The 20,079-nt window shown below is 40.8% G+C and overlaps 1 protein-coding gene across 3 annotated transcripts in view; it reads left to right on the forward strand.

Moving 5' to 3' along the window:
- Ube3c (ubiquitin protein ligase E3C) overlaps nucleotides 1–20,079 on the forward strand; it is a 112,058-nt gene that overhangs the window by 55,826 nt on the left and 36,153 nt on the right. For all 3 annotated transcript variants that reach the window (XM_006988920.4, XM_076566724.1, XM_076566725.1), the window contains exons 14-18: nucleotides 4,345–4,449; nucleotides 6,230–6,317; nucleotides 8,122–8,219; nucleotides 9,777–9,909; nucleotides 13,281–13,528. In XM_006988920.4, coding sequence (XP_006988982.2) covers nucleotides 4,345–4,449; nucleotides 6,230–6,317; nucleotides 8,122–8,219; nucleotides 9,777–9,909; nucleotides 13,281–13,528 — 672 coding nt within the window. The remainder of the gene's footprint in view (nucleotides 1–4,344; nucleotides 4,450–6,229; nucleotides 6,318–8,121; nucleotides 8,220–9,776; nucleotides 9,910–13,280; nucleotides 13,529–20,079) is intronic.

A 20,079-nucleotide genomic window follows, 5' to 3' on the forward strand; every position in this document is an offset into this window, starting at 1 on the left:
AAGAAACACCATGCTGACTGCCCTGTGCCAGAGAACAAAGGATGAACTCAGGCTGGGCCCTGGGAGTATCATTGTGTAGTGATGGCTTTCAGTAAACTCTTGTGATGTGTTGTTCTTCTCATTCCCTGTAGGAGAACCTTGTCTATCTGGTGATGCTCCTGTAGCTGCCTGCCACTGGTTTTCTCACATTCCTGTGAATATGTTCTTAATTTGAAAATCAAATCTTTAAGAAGTTCTCCTGTCATGTGTTTATCAACATTGCACATTTGCCCCCTTCAGTACCTAGAAGTTTTTTGTTGCTAGACTACTAAGGGAGTTAAGATCCTCCTAGGCAACTTACTGAGACCCTGTTTCAAAAAGTACAAAGAGAACTGGGAATGTAGTTCAATGATACAGCCCTTATCTAGAAAGCACGAGGCTCTAGATTAAATTCCATCACCAAAAAATGAATTAGCTGTGCTGTTTAGTTTTAATTAATAATTATGGTTTCATCTTGCAGTTGTTTTTCAAAATAGGCACACACCCCCTCTTATTTATTTTTTAGTTTTTCGAGACAGGGTTTCTCAGTGTACTGTCCTGACTGTCCAGGAACTCACTCTGTAGACCAGACTGTCCTCAAACTCACAGAGGTCTTCCTGCCTCTGCCTCCCCGAGTGCTGGAATTAAAGGTGTACACTACTACACCAAGCTCCTGATGTTGGGATACTCTTAAAAACAATCAACAGCAACAACAAAAATCCAAACAAAAAGTGGGGTATTTCAGCATCTTCTGTACTTCCTCAACAGTCCCACTAGCAATTCAGTGCTAATATAAAGGGTGTCTCCCAGAATAAATACTCCTAAGCACACATCACACCAGTTGTCTCCACACCTTTCTATGAATTGCATCACCAGATAGACGAAGTTCTCCTACAGGGAATGAGAAGAACAACACATCACAGCATTGGTGTCTGTGTGTAACAGACGAGAGAGCTGACATTGAGAATTGGAGAGAATTGTCAAGGTTTCCGTGGTTAGTAGAAAGAAGATTGCAACAAGCGGCACCTTTTCCCTAAAGATGGAGTCACAGTGAGAAATGTGTAATTCAGTTTGTTTCTGTGCAGACCTCGTGGAATGTGTTTACACAAGCCTAGATGATACAGGCTGCCTCACTCCTTGATGTATTAGAGATTTCCAGGAGGACCCCATTGTAGGAGAAAGTCATCCTTGGCTGAAGTGCTATGACATAGCTCATTTACTATATTCTCTTCTGACTCCAAGCCAGTGTTCTTTTTGTCATGGTATCCTGTAGCCCCTCAAACTGAAAGCCGAAACCCACCCCTCTTCCTTTGTTCTGCTGCTGCTGCTTTTGTGTATGTATATGTGTGCATAGCTTTGGCTGTCCTTGAACTCGCAGAGATCTGCCTGCCTCTGCCTCCTGAGTGCCAGGATTAAAGGCGTGCGTCATCACCCAGCACATGCTTTCTAATGGCTACCTTTGCAGACTTCTTCCTTTTTGCTAAAGGTTCCACTGCAGTTGAATGTTTAATGGATGAGAGTGTGGACAGAAGGAATGTGAGAATGAATCCAGTCATATTTTCATGGTTTCATAAAATTTATATTTTTCTTTAAGTCTCAGAAGAAAAGTAGTTTCTATAGAGGAGTGTTTAACACTAGTTGTGCCAGATAAAAATACAGATTATCTGGTTCATTTGAATTTCAGCTAAATCACAAATACTTTAATAAAAGGTAAGTTTGCCTCTTAAAATTTTGGACAAACTAGTTCTACTTACATTTTTTCCCCAAGATTTTATTTTTAATTATGTCTAAGTTTCTGTGGATATGTGCACATGAGTGCATGTTACATCAGAAGTAGAGAAAAAGATGTTAGATCCCTTGGAGCTGGAGTAACAGGCAGCTATGAGTCATCCCACTAGTGTGGATGTTAAGAACTGAACTCAGGTCATTTGGAAGAACAGTATGCAGTCTTAACTGCTGAGCTATCTCTCCAGCCCCTCTACTTATGTTTTTAAAATAAGAAATTGGCACTAGAAGATTTTATAGATAATATATGTTTACAACATACTATTTATTTGGGGACTGTACATGCTACAATGTATATATGAAGGTTATTATACAACCTGGGGGAATCGGTTCTCTTCATCATGTTGTTCCTGGGGATTTAAACTTTGTTGTCAGTATTGGTAGTAAGCATTGTTGTTCAAATCTTAGATGGTCTTTTAATGAAAAAACAAAAACCCGGAACCAGATAATGGGGTGAAAGCTGAAAGATCAGAGAAGCAGAGCAAGCCACAGCCAACCTCACCTCGCCAACTCCTTAGCTGATCCTGTTTCCTCAGACTGAAAGCCTCTGAGGACCCGAAAAGATCTCAGCTGAACTGCTTTAGTTCCTGTTTCCTCATGCCTTATATACCTTTCTCTGCTCTGCTGACACTTCCTGGGATTAAAGGCTTGTGTGCTTCCCAGTACTGGGATTAAAGGTGTGTGCCACCACTGCCTGGCTGTTTCCAGTGTGGCCTTGAACTCACAGAGATCCAGACGAATCTGCCTCCCCAGTGATAGGATTAAGGGTGTGTGCTGCCACTGTCTGTCCTCCTATGTCTAATCTAGTGGCTGGCTCTGTCCTCTGATCCTCATGTAAGTTTATTAGGGTACACAATATATCACCACAAACAATCTTTATTCACTGAGCAGTTTTGCCAGTTCTACAAAGTATATTTCTATGTAGCATAGAGAGTAGATCTTTTTTAGATAGTATTGCTAGATTTCTTTAATCCTATCAAATAACTTTTGATCCCAGATTAGTAACTGAAAACTACTAGGTGCCTAGATAATTTGTTGGGCTCTCTTCTCAAGGAGCTCATAGCATAGCCAAAACAGAGCTATTGCTCCAAGAACATGCAAAGGACACATAGATGTGATGTTGCAGTTGGGCAGTATGACCAGCTTGAGAATTATACCAAGATAAAAGACTAGAAAATTGATCAGAGGCACAGGCAAGGTGTGTGGGGAAAATAAAGATTTAGGATACTATTTCACCCACATCCCTCATGTGATATTTCTCAGAAAAACTAAACTTAAAAAAAAAAATCTGCATAGTGGTGGAAATGAGCTTCATTATAGCCAGGTAGCTATTGCACTGCCAGAGTTGTGTCTTAAAAGCTCTAACCAAGAGGTGGTACACTTCTTTCATCCCAGCACTCAGGAGGCAGAAGCAGGTGAATCTCTGTGAGTTTTAGGCCAGTCTGGTCTACAGAGTGAGTTCCAGGACAGTCAGGGCTATACTGTCTCAAAAAAAAATTCTAGCCAAGGGGATGAAGAGATGACTCAGTAGTTATGAGCACTTGTTCCTCTTGCAAAGGACCCAGGTTTCTAGGACCCACATGGTGATTCACAAACACCTAGAACTCTAGTTTCAGGAGATGCAGTGCTCTCTTTTGACTTCCAAGGGCACTAGGTACACACATGGTACACATACACACATGCAGGCAGAACACTTATACACATAAAATAAATCTAAAGGGAGTACTGTTAAAGAAAAGAATTCCAAACAAAGTGTGGTGATGCAATGCCTGTAATCACTGGCACTTGGGAATTAGAAGCAGGAGGATTTGGAATTCAAGAGGATGTAGACTGAGCTGTATGAGACCTTTTTTGCAAAAAGAAAAAAATAGCAATTTTACCCACTTCATGGGGGGGCCGGCATTTAAAGTGTGTGTGTGTGTGTGTGTGTGTGTGTGTGTGTGTGTGTGTGTGTGTGTGTGTGTGTGATGTGTGTAGAAGGTCTAGATCCCTGGGAGCTAGAAGTACATGTGTTTGTGAGCCACCTGATATAGTGCTGTGAACTGAACTTGGATCCTTTACAAGACAGGGAAGCCATTCTCAATAATGGAACCATCTCATCTCTTCAATCCCCTGGCCTCTTTTTTGTTTATATGTTTTTGTTTTTCAAGACAGGGTTTCTCTGTGTAGCTTTGTGCCTTTCCTGAAACTCACTTGGTAGCCCAGGCTGGCCTCAGAACTCACAGAGATCCGCCTGGTTCTGCCTCCCGAGTGCTGGGATTAAGGTGCGCACCACCACCACCGCCCGGCTCCCCGGCCTCATTTTTAAAGAGCACTTTGTGTGTGCCCTTGTGTTGCTTTTCTGTTTGGCAGACAACTGGTTTACTCCTCCAGCATGCTCTTATGGTCCCTGAAGGAGGCTTTCTGTAAGCTTGGGAAGTCCACTTCCATTTTATCAAGTAGGAAAGCACCTGTGCCAGTGTCTTCTGGCATCTGGTTGGTGGTGCTGCCTGCTCTGTCACTGAGCTGTTTGTATGACAATGCCCTGTTCTTCCTCTTCAGGTTATCACCAACCTAGTGAAAATGCTGAAGTCCAGAGACACGAGGAGAAATTTCTGTCCTCCAAACCACTGGCTGTCAGAACAAGAGGATATCAAAGCAGATAAAGTTAGTGTAAAATCTCCCTAATAGTTTTCATTAAAGGTGGTTTCTCAGCTTTTGTATTTCTGGGGAGAGTAAGTCTTTTAAAATTGTTTAATTCTTCACTTAACTTTTGAATAAATATCAGTGTTGTCTGTAATGCTAACTCTTGGTCAGAGGGAAAGATATGTAGCAACAGCATTGGCCTAGACCACTGCTGATTATCTTTATCTGATTATCTGACTGGTTTTTTTTTTTTTTTTTTTTTTTTTTTTTTTTTTTTTTTGCCTCTGGTTGGATTGAAGCCCAATAATTGTTAGTTTAAAACAATTTCACTTTTAGTAATGCTACTAAATGAGTAATTTTTAGTAATGAAAAAGTATTTTCATTAGTTAAAAGAGATGGGCTTTATCCTAGGTTTTCTAAGGGGGCAGACGCAATAGAACATTGCTAAGATTGTAACCTAAAGCAGACCAAATCTTCCAGACCATCAGGAAGAGATTATATAGCAGAGGGCATCAGGTGCTCCCAGAGAAAGTCACCACTCAAGCATTTTAGAGTCTTTGAGAGTGGAGAGCTAGAGGAGAAACAGGGATCCGAGTGCAGCAAGAAACCAGCACAGGAATGTGGCAGGACAGTGGGGGTATGACTAGAAAAGCTATCTTCAAGTTGAGCCTGAGGCCTCCAGCTCTGCCCATTGGCAGAGTCTGCAGATGGGCAGATCTTGCAAAGTGAACAGCTCCAGGGCCCAGGTAGGTGACCCTAAGGAACTTTTCCCACCAACACAAAAGTTTTAGCCCAGTAGTAGTTCTAGATTTGAGGTGTGGTAACCTGTCACAGTAGAGGCTGCTGGGGCGTGAGAAAAGTCAGGGACTCCTGAGAGCCCCTCCTCCCAGACATAGAAACTGTCCTGGGAACTCTGAGTAACACTGAAAATAGCTGCATGGACTGGTCTCATATAGCAACTCCACAAATTCACAGTGGCACTAAAGAGGAAAAGACCTCCATCCATCAGCTTTATCGAGTATGAAGGAACCATCTCCTTATTTTGTAGACTGTTCTGGAAAGGAAGAAGTAGTAAACATTTGACCTGCCTCTCTAAGACTATGTCGATAGCATTGATGCCTTCCTGTGGTATGTCTTCCAGATAATGGGTATCCTGTCTTGTAGGTTCAGGGAGGGGTGTAACATGCCACCACATATACTGGGCCCGCTGCTCTAAGCTTCTTCAGGTACCTCTGTAAGTAGAGAGTATGATCCAGACTAAAAGCAGAAGCTTATACCTTCATTTAACCAAACAAACAAACAAAAAAAATTACAAAGACCAAAACTACAGGATGAGAAAAACTTATAGATTAAAGCAAAACTTAAGAGAAAATAGCATGTGATATGCTTTGTTTTGTAGTTATATCATTGTGTTAATTTACTCTGCCCAGATACTTATCAATTTACTTTTAAAGTACTTGAGGCTACGGGCTGGAGAGATGGCTCAGAGGTTAAGAGCACTGACTGCTCTTCTAGAGGTCCTGAGTTCAATTCCCAGCAACCACATGGTGGCTCACAACCTCTGTAATAAGATATGGTACCCTCTTCTGGCATACAAACATACATGCCGACAGAACACTGTACACATAATAAATAAATCTTTTGGGGAAAAAAAAAGTATTCAAGGCTAGACTCTGAGGACATGAGAGGCACGCTGCATTGGCTAGGGATCGACAGCCCGCTCCCGAAGGCACTGTAGGTCACGCTTCTGTTTAGACAGTACTGGGGCAAAGGCAAATGCTGACGGCAGTTGGTTCCACAGGTCACCCAGCTCTATGTCCCTGCATCTAGACATGTGTGGCGGTTCCGGAGGATGGGCAGGATTGGGCCGCTGCAGTCCACCTTGGAGGGTAAGTTCTCCTCAGTTGGAACTTCTTTGCACAAGGGTGAATATACTGCAACATTCACTCCTTCTACTGTTAGCTCTGATTTTTGCTGAACACCACACAGTATTGTCATCATCTCGATAAAAATTAGCTGATATACCCTGAAAGGTGGAACTGAAGGGCAAGCAGCAAGAAACAGTAGGGTTAAGTGGATCATAGCTGTTTCTTTTGATCACTCCACAGAATGTCATTAGTAGTTATGCCATAAAGAAGATACTTTGTTATTTTGCCAGTTTGGTGGTTATGAATGTAGCTGCTATTATTAGCAGTGTACAAGTATTTGTGTGAACATAAATACTGGAAGAATCCTAAGTCACTGCAAGCATGTGCTTAACTTTATAAGAAACTGCAGAACTGTTTTCTGCAGTAACTATATGACCTTACATTCAGACCAGAGATGTATGATTTATGCACAGGTACTTTGTCATTCCAGTCAGTACTTGGGATTGTCATGTTTTGTTTTGGCTGGTTTTTGCTTCTTTGACACAGAGTCTCACTATGTAGCCTTAGCTGGTCTAGAGATCTCCCGAATACTGGGATTAAAGATGTACTCCACCATGTCCTCCTGGGATTGTCATTTTAAAAAGACCATTATCTTACGGGTATGGCTGGCCATTTCAGTAATGAATAGTAGCTGTGGTTGCCTGGCCCTTCAGCATACTGGTGTTGATGAGAGAGGAACTCATGGGGCTTCACAACTTCCTGAGGAGCTGTTAGCACTTAATGTTTGGTAAGAGAGTGGGAGTCATTTTCTTTAGTAACATAGCCCATGATAGGTTGCCCGTGCTCCAGAAAAGATGAGAATTGGGAGACTAGTTGTGAGGCAAGTGGTCAGCAGGAGTGGGAGGAGGATAGGAGAGGATATTGGGCTATGAATATAATCATATATTGTGTACATGTGTGAAATTGTCAAGACTTCTTTTAAAGAAATTAAAATTAGCCATTTAAAAGTATGTGTTAGACTGGAGATGTAGCACACTTGGTAGAACACTTGCTTAACCTGGATCAAACCCTGCATTTCATTCTTAGCTCCACCAAAGAGTGAGTAATACAGTGGTATTTCATTGTGATTTTAATCTTCATTTCCCAACTGCCTAATGGTATTGAGTGTATTTTCAGGTGTTTGGTGGGTTTTTTTTTTTTAATTTTTTTTTTTTGCATTTGTAGGCTTTAAAATATGTTATAGATATAATTTTTTTCTGTTTGTCTTTTTTTTTTTTTTTTTTTTTGAAACAGGGTCTCTCTTTGTAGTCCTAGCTGTCCTGGGACTCACTGTGTAGACTAGACTTACCTCCAACTTAGAGACGCCTCTGCCTCCCAAGTTAAAAGTTATCCACATTTTTATTCTCATTCAAATGAGTTTGAAAGATTTTCGTTGTGCCAGGCTGTTTTCTCTCTGTTAGGAAAGAGCAGGCAGGGTCTAAGTTTTCTAGTGAAGTACCCATACAGGCCCACTGATGCACAACCTTCTCCTAGGTACAGGGACCTCCCTCTTTAGCACTGGCATCCCGAGCCTCACTCCGTGAGTGCTGGCTGTGTTCGTAGGGTGAGCAGACAGATGAAGATGGTGCCTGTGTCACTCACCTGGCTGGAAGAACCTCAGAGATTGCAGATTGGGCCTGCAGGGTGTGTTCGTGGAACTAGAAAGAGATGGAATCACTAGTTTGTTTTAGAGTCTTAAAATGATTTTATAAATCCTGATTTTAGTAGCTGGCAGTGAATGGAAAGGAAAACACAAGCGGACTAATGAGTTTAACATGTATTGCAGTGGGTCTGGAGTCCCCACCCCTGTCTGTGTCTGAGGAGCGACAGCTTGCCATTCTGACAGAACTACCTTTTGTGGTTCCATTTGAGGAGCGAGTGAAGGTATGCCATTCCGACCCTGTGATGCTAACTTACCACAGTTAAAAAGTTAACACCACAAGTAAAAATCTCCAAGTTCATACTTAAAATTCAGCCAGATACTTCTTGTAGTTAGCTGAGCAGCTTGTTAGACTAGAGATTTCTCATAGTTGGGCTACAGAAGGTTGTTTAAACTGTCAAAAGTTTGCATTGTTACTAAAAATGCCAATTTTTTTTGTAAAGGTGCTTTCCGTACCTTCGTTTAAAAGTTACTATGACCATCACTGCATTGAAAAAATTAGCTCCTTGCCAGATGATTTTGACAAATGTATAAAAGATTGCATATATATTTCCAATTTAATTTGGACTGTTTGTTTGTTTTTGAGACAGAGTTTCTCTGTGTAGCTTTGGTGCCTGTCCTGGATCTCCTTCTGTACACCAGGCTGGCCTCAAACTTACAGAGATCTGCTTGACTCTGCCTCCCGAGTGCTGGGATTAAAGGTATGCGCCACCACCTCCCAGCTTAGACTTTTTTTATATTAGAAATTTTCTAGAAATTGGTGGATCCTTGATATTTTTCAGGTCTACATTTTTTGTCCAGGATAAGCAAAAAAAAAAAAAAAAATGGACTGACCAACCTAGAGGCTCTCGGTCAGTGACCCTTTAATACAGGTCCTCATGTTGTGGTGACCCTCAACCATAAAATTATTTTCATTGCTACTTCATAACTATAATTTTGCTACTGTTATGAATCTTAATGTAAATATTTTTGGTGACACAGGTTTGCCAAAGGGGTCATGACTCCCCAGGTTGGGAACTGCTGCTGCAAGTGTTCATAAAAATGCCAACATACTATAGCACCCCACTCCTGAGCTCCCTCTGCTGGTGTCTCCGCATCATAGACATTTGAATTTCATTCTTGGGGAAAATAGTCTATGATTAGCATACTGCTTTAAGAGCTTCACTTCCCTTCTAAATAATATTTCAACAGTGAGTGTATGTGTGTGTGCATTCTACAGAGTCCATGTGGAGGCTGGGGAACAACTTTTAGGAGTCTGTTCTTTATCTCTTTCTATCATTCAGGTCTCAGATCAAACTCAGGTCATAACTCTTTTTGGTTTTTTGAGACAGAGTTTCTCTGTGTAGATTTTGGAGCCTATCCTGGAACTCGCTCTGTAGACCAGGCTGGCCTCAAACTCACAGAGATCCACCTGGCTCTGTTTCCCAAGTGCTGGAATTAAAGGTGTGCGCCACCACCACCCAGCAGGTCATGACTCTTAACAGAAAGTGTATTACCCACTGGGTCATCTTAATACCCCTGTCTGTCTGAATTTTAAGAAGTACTCAATAAATGAATACATACCATGGCATGGGTCGTTCAAAAGACTGTAAATGCAGAGGAAACAGCTTTAGAGATACTCATTTCTTGAAAAAGTTAATATTTGCTACCTTGTATATATAAAAACTGATGCCAGAATTTATAGAGATACAAAGTTAAAACGTGTAACAGTTTTGTTTAGATTGTTTGTGCTTATAACAGCAAATCTGTTGTTTCTAATAACAACTTTACCTTTTTGTTAGATCTTTCAAAGGTTGATTTATGCAGATAAACAGGAAGTTCAAGGAGATGGACCATTTCTGGATGGGATCAATGTCACAATAAGAAGAAATTATATTTATGAAGATGCTTATGACAAACTTTCTCCAGAAAATGGTATGTGTATGTGTGTGTGTACACTGTATATATAGTGTTCTCTGTGTGCCTGCATTTATCAGGGGGAAGTGGGGAATCACTATAGAAAAAATTGTTGCTGGGCATAGTGATGCACACCCTTAACCCTGGTACTAGTACTGGAGAGGAGAGGCAGGTGGATCTCTGTGAGTTTGAGGTCACACTGGTCTACATATTGAGTTTCAGGACATCCAGGAGTATATAGTGAGACCCTCTCTCAAAAAAACAGATAAAGGAAATAGTAAAAAACAATTCTATTGAGCTGGTGCAGGGTGTGATGGTACATGCCTTTAACCCTAGCACTAGGAGCCAGGGCTACATAGGGATATATATATAATCAGTAGTAGACTACTTGACTAACAGACTAGCATGAGTGAGAGCCTAGTTTCAGTTCCCTGGGAGGAAGGGTTTTTTTTTTTTTTTCCTGTTCATAATTTATTATGACGTTATTTGTTTGTTTGTTCATTTTGTACTAAGGAGGGAACCCAGATAAGTGTTTTACCACTGGGCTGGACTCCCACCCCTCTGTATGTTTTTTTAAAACTGAAATGTAGATAAAATTTAGTAAATGTGAACTACCAAATAATATTACTAAAATTGATAGGTACCCCACAAGCATTTTAGATTACCAATTTTTGTTAAAGATAACCCCTTGCCCTCATTACCATGTTATGTATTGTATCTTGTTCATATTGCTGCCTATAATTCCAAACTGCAGGTGGCACTCATTTCATTATGTTGGTTTTGTTGTTCTTGAGACAGGATCTCCCTATGTAGTCAGGCTTGTCTTGAGATTCATAATCCTCCTGCTTCAGCTTCCTAAGTGCTGTAATAATTGCTTTACATTCTGTAATTTTTATATAAATGTGTGACCAATTGTAAGTCTCATTAAATAAATGCTGCAATCTATATTTATTTTTTTAAGAAGTGCTTCAGTAACAATACTGTAAAGAAAATTGCACTTCAGCTATCTGAAGGCCAGTGATACATGTTTTATCTTGTTTTAATACTTAGACAGTCAGTGTTAAATACTGTAATAGGAACAATTTAAACTTTAGTATATCATGCCTGTGTTTCTACATACAATCAGTGTTCGATCAGTACAATGTACTCAGAATAAAAGCTCTGTCACCTTCGTCCATGGTAAAGAGTTTGATGAGAAGTCATACTTGCTTCTCTTTGAGGGAGCTATTTAATTTTTCTAAGGAAAACTAAGCCTTCAGCTTGTAATAATTTTCACTGCCCAGTTGAAGAGTAAATGTTGTCAATATGGTGATAGTAGAAGAGAACTGGTGCCAGCTGGAGATGTGGTTTTGCATAACTTATATTTGTCATTTGAGCAATGCAGTGCTCTCTCAAGCCTTGTGTGCTGAACTGTTGCAGTTCAGGTCTGAGGTCAGACTGTGAAATCCGCACCAGGATAGGTTTCTCTTGCCTCAGGATTTGTTTCCACATATTGTGGATTAGGGAGATTAGGTACCTAGAGTCTAGAGAAGCATGCTCTCCAAAACCTAAGTGTCTCTTCTTTGGAATCCTATAGCAGCTCATAAGTCAGGCCTCATTCGTACTTCATTATCCAATTCCATGCTTGTCTCTCCCATTTACCAGATGTACCCTTTGCTAAATGCACTCAGCAGATGTTCAGGCAGTGCCTGTTGAAGTTGTAGCTGAACCCTGGGGGAAAAAATATATGATTAGATAGGACAACATGAGAAGTGTGAATGATTGGAGGACTTTCTGAAGAGGTGGAACTGAAACCAGAATGTTTGGGAAAAGTTGACACATGGGGTATAGGGCTATATCTAACCTCTGCCTCCTGAGTGCTGGAGTTAAAGGCATGTATCACCATGCCCAGCTTGTTTTTCAGACATTTTGATCAGGAAAATGAGGTTTCCTGAAACTTAACAAATAATTTTTTGTTTGTTTGTTTTGTTTTTTTGAGATATGGTCTCTTTGTATAGACCTGGCTATTTAGGAACTCTTTGTAGACCAGACTAGCCTTGAACTCATTGAGCTCATCCTACCTCTGCCTCCTGAGTTCTGGGATTAAAGACATATGTCACCACACCCAGCAACAAATACTTTTTTTTTTTAATTAAAAACTTTCAACACAGAAGTAGTGACATGAAATTTAGTTCTTTTGAAAAGAGACACTTGTCATCTCAGAGTATGATTCTCTTGTATGACAGAAACATTCTTAACACAACTTACAGTTTCCTGTGTCACAAACCAGTTCACTCCTTAGAGTATCTCTCAAGGCCACTGTTGCCTGCAAACTTGATGAAGTGAATGTTTCAGCTGTCAGAGCCATAAACACACTTGGGTTTCACAGAGCTGCCTAGTGTGCATTGTGTCCTTGTGGTGACTAAATCCCAGCAAAGGTGGGCAGTGAAAGGCTCGACTCATTCTCAGACTGAAAGCGTGGAAGTAAACGTTTTTTCATTTTGCACTTACATGATTAGAAGTCAGGATATTAATATAGAAAATAAACAGCTGTGTATGTATTTCCACCACACACGAAACAGGGTGGAACAAAAGATATCAGTAGTTTGCTTCCTTCTTCAGATACTTTTCTAGCTTGTTGTGAGTCTTCATTCATAGTAAATATTGAACTCTAGAAAACTGGTTTGTGTCCTTTCAGATAAGTAAGACGATATCTTAAAGCCAGGCAGTGTTGGCACATGCCTTTAATCCCAGCACTTGGGAGGCAGAGGCAGGCAGATCTCTTGTTAGTGGGCCAGCCTGGTCTACAGAGCGAGTTCCAGGACAGGCTCCAGAGCTATACAGAGAAAAAAGGACAATATCTTTAGCTTGTATTCAGGTTTGTCTTTGATTGGAACTGCTTTGTGAATCATTTCAGTGATGAGCTCTATGACAGGGTTGTTAGGACTATTCACTATTACCTATTAGTCTTGTCCCCACAAACCTATATCTCTTTAGAAAAAAATCTTTTTCCCCCTGTCCAACATGGGCATCTAGTTCAGTTGCCTAAGTTTCCTCTTCAAAGATAGTAGGTTGTTCTGACTTAGAATCTTTCTCCCACTGGCCCACTAACCGACCATCTCCTGTGTGATATATCTACAGAAAAAGGCTTTCCTTGTAGGCCCTGGGAAAATTCCCATCAGTTTTATTGGTTGCTAATATTTTTAATGGGACTTTCTACATAAAAATTGGTATTTCTAGGTTATGTGTATTTTGTTGATTTGCATTTTAAGTAACTTTGATGTCATTGTCTCTTTAGTATTGCCGCTTTGTTGAACTATAAATGTTAAATGCCCCTGATTGATAATCTTGGTGCCTTTACATAATGCTTCCTGTAATACTGTTTATTTTATTGCTCTTTTTTTTAACAGAACCTGATTTGAAAAAACGGATTCGTGTGCACTTGCTCAATGCCCATGGCCTGGATGAAGCTGGCATCGATGGTGGTGGTATTTTCAGAGAGTTTTTAAATGAACTACTGAAATCCGGATTTAACCCCAACCAGGGGTTCTTTAAAACTACTAATGAAGGGCTTCTCTACCCCAACCCAGCTGCTCAGATGCTTGTGGGAGATTCTTTTGCAAGGCATTACTACTTCCTTGGCAGAATGCTTGGAAAGGTAAACTTTATATAAAAATAAGGCTCAAAACAAAAGATGTCATTTCACTGTTTTTATAGAATTGTGGTCTAAATTTCATTGATTATTATTATTCAAAATTGTTAAAAGTCATTTTGGTGATACCTAGCTAGTACTTATTTATATAGCAACTACAGTTCATCATCATATATTGCATGGGCGGTAGTTAGACTAAAAAAGTAATTGGTATAGTACAAAACCAGAAAGTACTATTTTAAAAAAGTACTATAAAAGAGGTTTTCTAGTAGCTACCTGTATTTATTTTTGTTTGATTTCTGTGTGTATACATGGCCATAGTTTGACATTGGGTGTCTTCCTCATGTGCTGCCTATCTTTCTTACTCTTTGAGATAGGGTCTCTAGCTGAACCTAGAGCTAGTTGGTTCTGTTAACTGACCACCAGGCCTCAGCTTTCTCCGCCGCCCCAGCACTGGAAATAGATGCATGCTGCCATGCCTGGCTGTTTATGATTTTGTTTTGTTAATGTGTATGCTAGGAAGGGAACTCCTTCTGTTTGCATGGCATGCACTCCATCTACTTAGCCGTCACCCTAGCCCCAAAAGTAACGATTTTCAATTTGTTCAGTGTGGTTTAGACATGTTACATGAAAGGGGAATATGGACCTGAATGCAGACTTAAGGTTTAGTGGTGAAATGTGCCAAGTATTCCCTCTCATTCAAGTCATAAACAAGACAAGGGTACAGTGGGCCCTGGGGATCTACATTGTAATTGCTTTCCATAAGTAACCAACAAAATGTAGTTGTAATATTTACTGGTTACTAATGTTTTTAGTTTTTAGATTTTATTTATTTATTTTTTTAGAGCTGAGGACCAAACCCAGGGCCTTGTGCTTGCTAGGCAAGCGCTCTACCACTGAGCTAAATTCCCAACCTCTTACTAATGTTTTTAAATGTGGAGCTTTTACATACAAGCATGTATTTCTAGATTACATTTATTTTGTTTGCTTATTTGCATTTTAAGTAAAAATGTTGGTTACTGCTAATTATGGAAGAATGTGTCTAGAAGGCTGTTTCAAGTAAAATCAGGAGCTGAAATTCAGGCCTATTGTGTCCTAAATGAGTGTATATTTGAGCTTTAATTTGATCCCAAAGACATGCAATTTTGTAGTGGAAGGCATGGTGTATCTGAGGTATGTACAATGGATCTCTGCTACGAGGTTCAATATTTTTTTCAAGATTTATTTTTATTTTTAATTATGTGTCTCTGTATGGATATATGTATGTGAGTGCAGGTGCCCTTGGAGGCCAGAGGCATTGGATCCCTTGGAAGCTGGAGTTACAGACAGTTGTGAGCTGACTGACGTGGGGACTGTGAACTGAACTCAGGTCCTCTGTAAAAACAGCATGCTTCTCTTTATCACTGAGCCATCTCTCTAGCCCTGCCTTCAGGCTCTTAACTACTCAGTTCTAATTAGTATGATATAGGAAAGAGTTTACACCAACCTCTTGCTCAGAAACCCGTTTTGAGTCCTTGTAGCTTGAGGAATGAAGATACAGACAGAGTACCCAGCCAGTTGTAGCAGGGCAGCTGAGGACGCAACATAGCTGAGGGAGAGGTGGTTCATCTGCCCTCCCTCTTCTTCTGGCCCACTTTCAGTTTAAGTTAGGCCCCCAGGCCTTTCCCTTTTTTTGGACACAGGGTCCCTCTACCTAGCCTTGGTGTCTTGGAGCTCACTGTGTAGACCATAGACTTGGCCTCAAACTCACAGAGATCTGCCTGCTTCTAACCTCCTAAGTGCTGGGATCAAAGACATGAGCCATCATGCCCAGCCTGAGTTATGGGTTTTAAAGTATAGAAGAGAGATGTAGCATATTTGGTAATATAAAGTAACATTATAGTGTACACACAACATACCCACTAATGACACTTATCACCAAACCTGATGACTTGAGTTTGATCTTTGTAATCAACATGGTAAAAGAAGAAAACCAACTCCAATAAATTGTCCCCTAACTTCCATATGCATGCCATGATGTGTGCCTCCTCCCTAAATAAATAAATGTAATAAAAGGTGAATGTGTAAAACTCTAGTACTTTATCTGTCAGACAAATGCAAATTTTTAAAAAATACCATCTCCCCCAGTTAGAATAGCTACTATTAAAAGACATTGGCAGACATGGTGGCTCATGCCTATAATCCCAGTATTTGGAATGCAAGACAATTATTTTAAATTACCCCTAGCCTGGGCTGTGGTTGGGTGAAATGTTTATGAGAGAAGGAGAAAAAGAATTTTGATACGTAGTTAGCGAGGATGTGTAAATGGGCTCTAGCATGGTTTCTCAAAGAATAAGTAGAGCCCTTAGATCTGGAAGCTCAGTCTTATAAAGCCTAATATATTTCCAGAAAAAATGAAGTCAGCATGTCAAGTCCTTGTTGCCCATATTCATAGCTGCACTAATCATAATAGCTAAGATGTGAAATTTACCTAGGTGCCCAACAGAGGAACAGATAAAGAAATTGTAGTATATGTACATGATGGAATAATATTCAGCTGTAAAGAATGAAGTCTTGCCATTTTCAGCAAAATAAATGGAACTCCTTTAGTCCCAGCATTTGGGAGACAGAGGCATTTTGATCTCTGTGAGTTCAAGGTGAGTGAAGTAGTTGGCACACAGAAAGACAAATACCACATGTGCACTCTGGTATGTGAAAGCTAAAATCGAATTGTCCCAAATGTAGAATCATGATGAATAGAGGTTGGGAAGAAAAGAGGGTATGTGTAGAAATGTTCACACTCTGAACCCCATTCATTTTAGAGTGTGATATCACATGCTTTAATTTCAGCACCTAGGAGGCTAAGGCAAGAAGATTGTGAGTTCAAGGCCAACCTGAACAAGATCTTGTCTCAAAAAGCAAGGACTGGGCACATAGCTCAGTGATAGAGTGCTTGTACACATTGTTTAACCCCCAAGACTGCAGAAATAGAAGTGAATTAATTAAATTATTTTTAAAGCTACCTCCTTGAGAATAGTGGTTGATTTAGTTCCACAGAGTTTTCTGCATGGGAATTCCTTAGGGGTTTCTGAATTATCTGTTTACCATCTGATTTTAAGTGGTTAACTTTGCATCAGCATGTCTGCATCCAGATGAATGTACCCATACAGCACTAATAGTGTGCACCTGAACATTAAATCTGCAAGAGAAGAAAACTATCTATTGATTGATTATGGTATTTATTGGGTCATAATATATTTAAATTTTCTTAATGCATATGTTAGTGATTGTTTACTGTGATAAAGTGCACAAAGGTCTTCAGAGCAGCTTTGCACAGGAAGAATTACCTCCCGTCACTGGTCACTTCTCAGTTAAAAGTTCCATTAGCAGATGGTTCCTGCCTGGGCTGTGGGTCATGGCTGCACTTTGTTGCCTGTAAATCAGGCTCTAGACAGGGATAAGTAAACAGGCTGGGATGTGGTCATGTCATGTTGGACTTTTTTACAGACAGAAGCACCTTAGTCCATTTAAGCCAATTAAGTTCAGAATATTTATTGGAACAAATCCTTTATCGTATTTGAATCCTACTTGAAATTTTTCCCCTTGATTCAGAATATTGATTTAATTGGAACAGAATGCCTATAAATCAGATTATTTGTTAATACCATGGTCATATATTTGAAAATTTTAATTAGCAGATTGTATAACTTCAGCATGCTTTATAATTGTGTATTTCAGTAGAGTAAGTATGCAGTTAATGTATCATAAAGTGTGATGTTGACAGTTAGCAGTTGATCTTGACCTTTCTGGAAGCTGAAAGAATTTATTCTTATATGTCATTAGTGTCCCTTTTGAAAATGCTCTCTGGGTTCCGAGATTTAAATCTGTAAAGCTTGAGATAAACATTAGGACCCTTACTTGCCTCATCCTTCACATGACACAGCTCCTCTCCTCTGCAGTCATCTTTGAGCCCTAGGCTTAGTACATGGTGTTCCCTGCCTCACCCATTGCCATCAGACTAAGTCCTTAGACTTGTGGTCTTGACAGTAGTAGCACATGCTTCCTAAAACTGAGACAACGCCTTTTACACAAATACTCATTGAAATTCAGTGACTGCCAGACATGATTGTGCGTACCTTTAACCCCAGAACTGGGGAGGCAGAAGCAGGAGGAACTCTGAGTTGAAAGCTAGTCTGGTCTACATAAGCAAGTTCCAGAACAGCCAGGACTAAATAGTGAGACCCTGTTTGAAAAACAACAACAACAATTTAATGACCATAACTAGATGAACATGTGTTTTGTTCTTAAACAAGATCAGCTTCGAAGGCAGTGATAAGTAGGTGAGGCCAATCTCTGGGGTGAATTAAACCAGGTAAGGAACTCCTGATCTTGATTGCATGACCTGAAATGTCTTTAGCTTTGATGTTATAAATAGGTAGAGCAAGCACTCAAATAGGAAGTGTCGGTAGAGATTGGTGACAGTGGATTTCAGCCCTGGTAATGTAGAGCTGAAAAGGAGTCTGTGCAAGGGCGTTATTGATGAATCAGGGGTAAAGGGAAGAGGAGAACAGAAGGGTGGAAGTGGTATTGGCTAAGCTAGGGAAGGTTAGATCAGGATAACCAGTTATTCAGTTTAGATACCTGAGACATGCCTAGGTACTTTAGGCAGGCACTGTATTCAAGAACAAGGTCTGGACTGCGGTGCAGGATAGAGGGGATTCACACAGAGGTTGGAACTTGGGAGCCAAGGTCCATGGAGCAGCAGAATTCCACAAAGGAAAGAAAAAACAAGGAGAGTTCAGTGTCTCAGAAGCCTGATAAAGACTGTCTCGGGAAAGAAGGATAATTACTATGTAATGTTACTGATGAGGTGGCCTTATTACTTCTCATTGTGGACATCATTTTGGAATAGAAGCAAAGCCTTAGCAGATGGTCAAGGACAGTAGCATCACTGCAGCTAAGGTACATTCTGTGCTCTGCACCTGTGACTGTCATCTGGGAACTGTTATGGCCATTCAACTAACAAGCAGTAAAATGAAGGACATTTTCATAAGCGATAGACAAGTAAACTGCTGCTCTTATTCTCTGCCTGAAGCACAGACCTGATGCTTTGAGGAAAGTGTTCTCTGCAGGATCCCATTGAGGTGTATTTAGTTCAGGTAGAGCTAAGTGGTATTTGCGAACATGACTGGAGGTCTGTGGCTGGAAGAAACAGAAGGACAGCCAGGGTGCTAATGAGTCTCAATGCTTCTTCCAGAGTGTGTTCACATGTACAAGCAGAAAAACCTCAGTGAAGTTGTGGGATGTTTGCTTCAAAGGGTGCTAAGATGAGTGAATAGAGCCTATATGGGAAAGAGGCTGGTATTCTCCAAGGATGACCCAGGAATAGCAGCTTTACCTGGGACTTGATAGAAATCTATGTGTCCCTTGGGCTAGCTAGCCAGACAGCCTGTCAGCTGCATTCTGCCAGTCCTCACAGCATTTTCTGGACTGACCATGAGAGTAACTCCCCAGAGAAACATGGGTTGTCAGTTAACTGAGTTCTGAGTTAGAGTGAGCCAAAGTGGCCACTAACTATAGGGAGGCAAGAAAGGGTGAGCTGGGCCAGATGTGGCATCACCTGTAACTCAAGCATTTGAGAGGTAGAGGCAGAAGAATTGGGAGTTCAAGGCAGTCTGGGCTATATGAGACTCTGTGTCAAGAAACTAAAGAAGCCAGGCGGTGGTGGCGCACGCCTTTAATCCCAGCACTCTGGAGGCAGAGGCAGGCGGTTCTCTGTGAGTTCGAGGCTAGCCTGGGTTACAGAGTGAGTTCCAGTCAGGCTCCAAAGCTACACAGAGAAACCCTGTCTCCAAAAACAAACAAACAAACAAAAAAAAAAAAACCTAGCCAGCACAAGATTCTTGGGGTTGGGAATTTAGCTCAGTGGTAGAGTGCTTGCCTACCAAGCACAAGGTCCTGGGTTCGGTCCTCAGCTCCAACATTAAAAAAAAGAAAAAGAAAAGAAACTAAAGAGAAAGAAATGAACTGGGTGCAAACAAATTAAAAGCACAGACAATGATTACAAGATCCCATTCTAAAGTCTGGACTGTTTAGAAAGGAAATCAGGAGGCTAGAGAGATGGTTCAGCAGTTAAGAGCACATACTGCTCTTGCAGAGGACCTAGGTTTGATTCCCAGCACCCACATGGTGGTTCACAGCTATCCGTAACTCCAGTTCTGGGGGATCTGACTCCTCCTTCTGACACCTAAAAGCACCAGGCATGCATGCGGTACACACATTCAGGCAAAACACTTAGACATGTTAAAAAATAAGACATGAAGGAAGGAAGGAAATCAGTCTGTGAGTGGAGACCAGAAGGGAAGAACAGGTGAAAAGGAGAAAAGGGGCCAGCGTTAGGGTAAGATAGGGAGTCGGACAGGGATTAATTAGCCTGGGCTGTCAAACCCAGAGGGTGAAGCGGCTCTGGGTGAGAGTCAGTACACGGTGGAATAGACTTAAAGACCAGGTGGTCATGGTAAACTAGTGAAGGTGACAAGAACTGAGTAGCTAGAATGTTAGATCACGGCCATCTGGGT

Source organism: Peromyscus maniculatus, chromosome 3 (genome assembly GCF_049852395.1).
Source record: "Peromyscus maniculatus bairdii isolate BWxNUB_F1_BW_parent chromosome 3, HU_Pman_BW_mat_3.1, whole genome shotgun sequence".
Taxonomy (NCBI): Eukaryota; Metazoa; Chordata; class Mammalia; order Rodentia; family Cricetidae; genus Peromyscus; species Peromyscus maniculatus.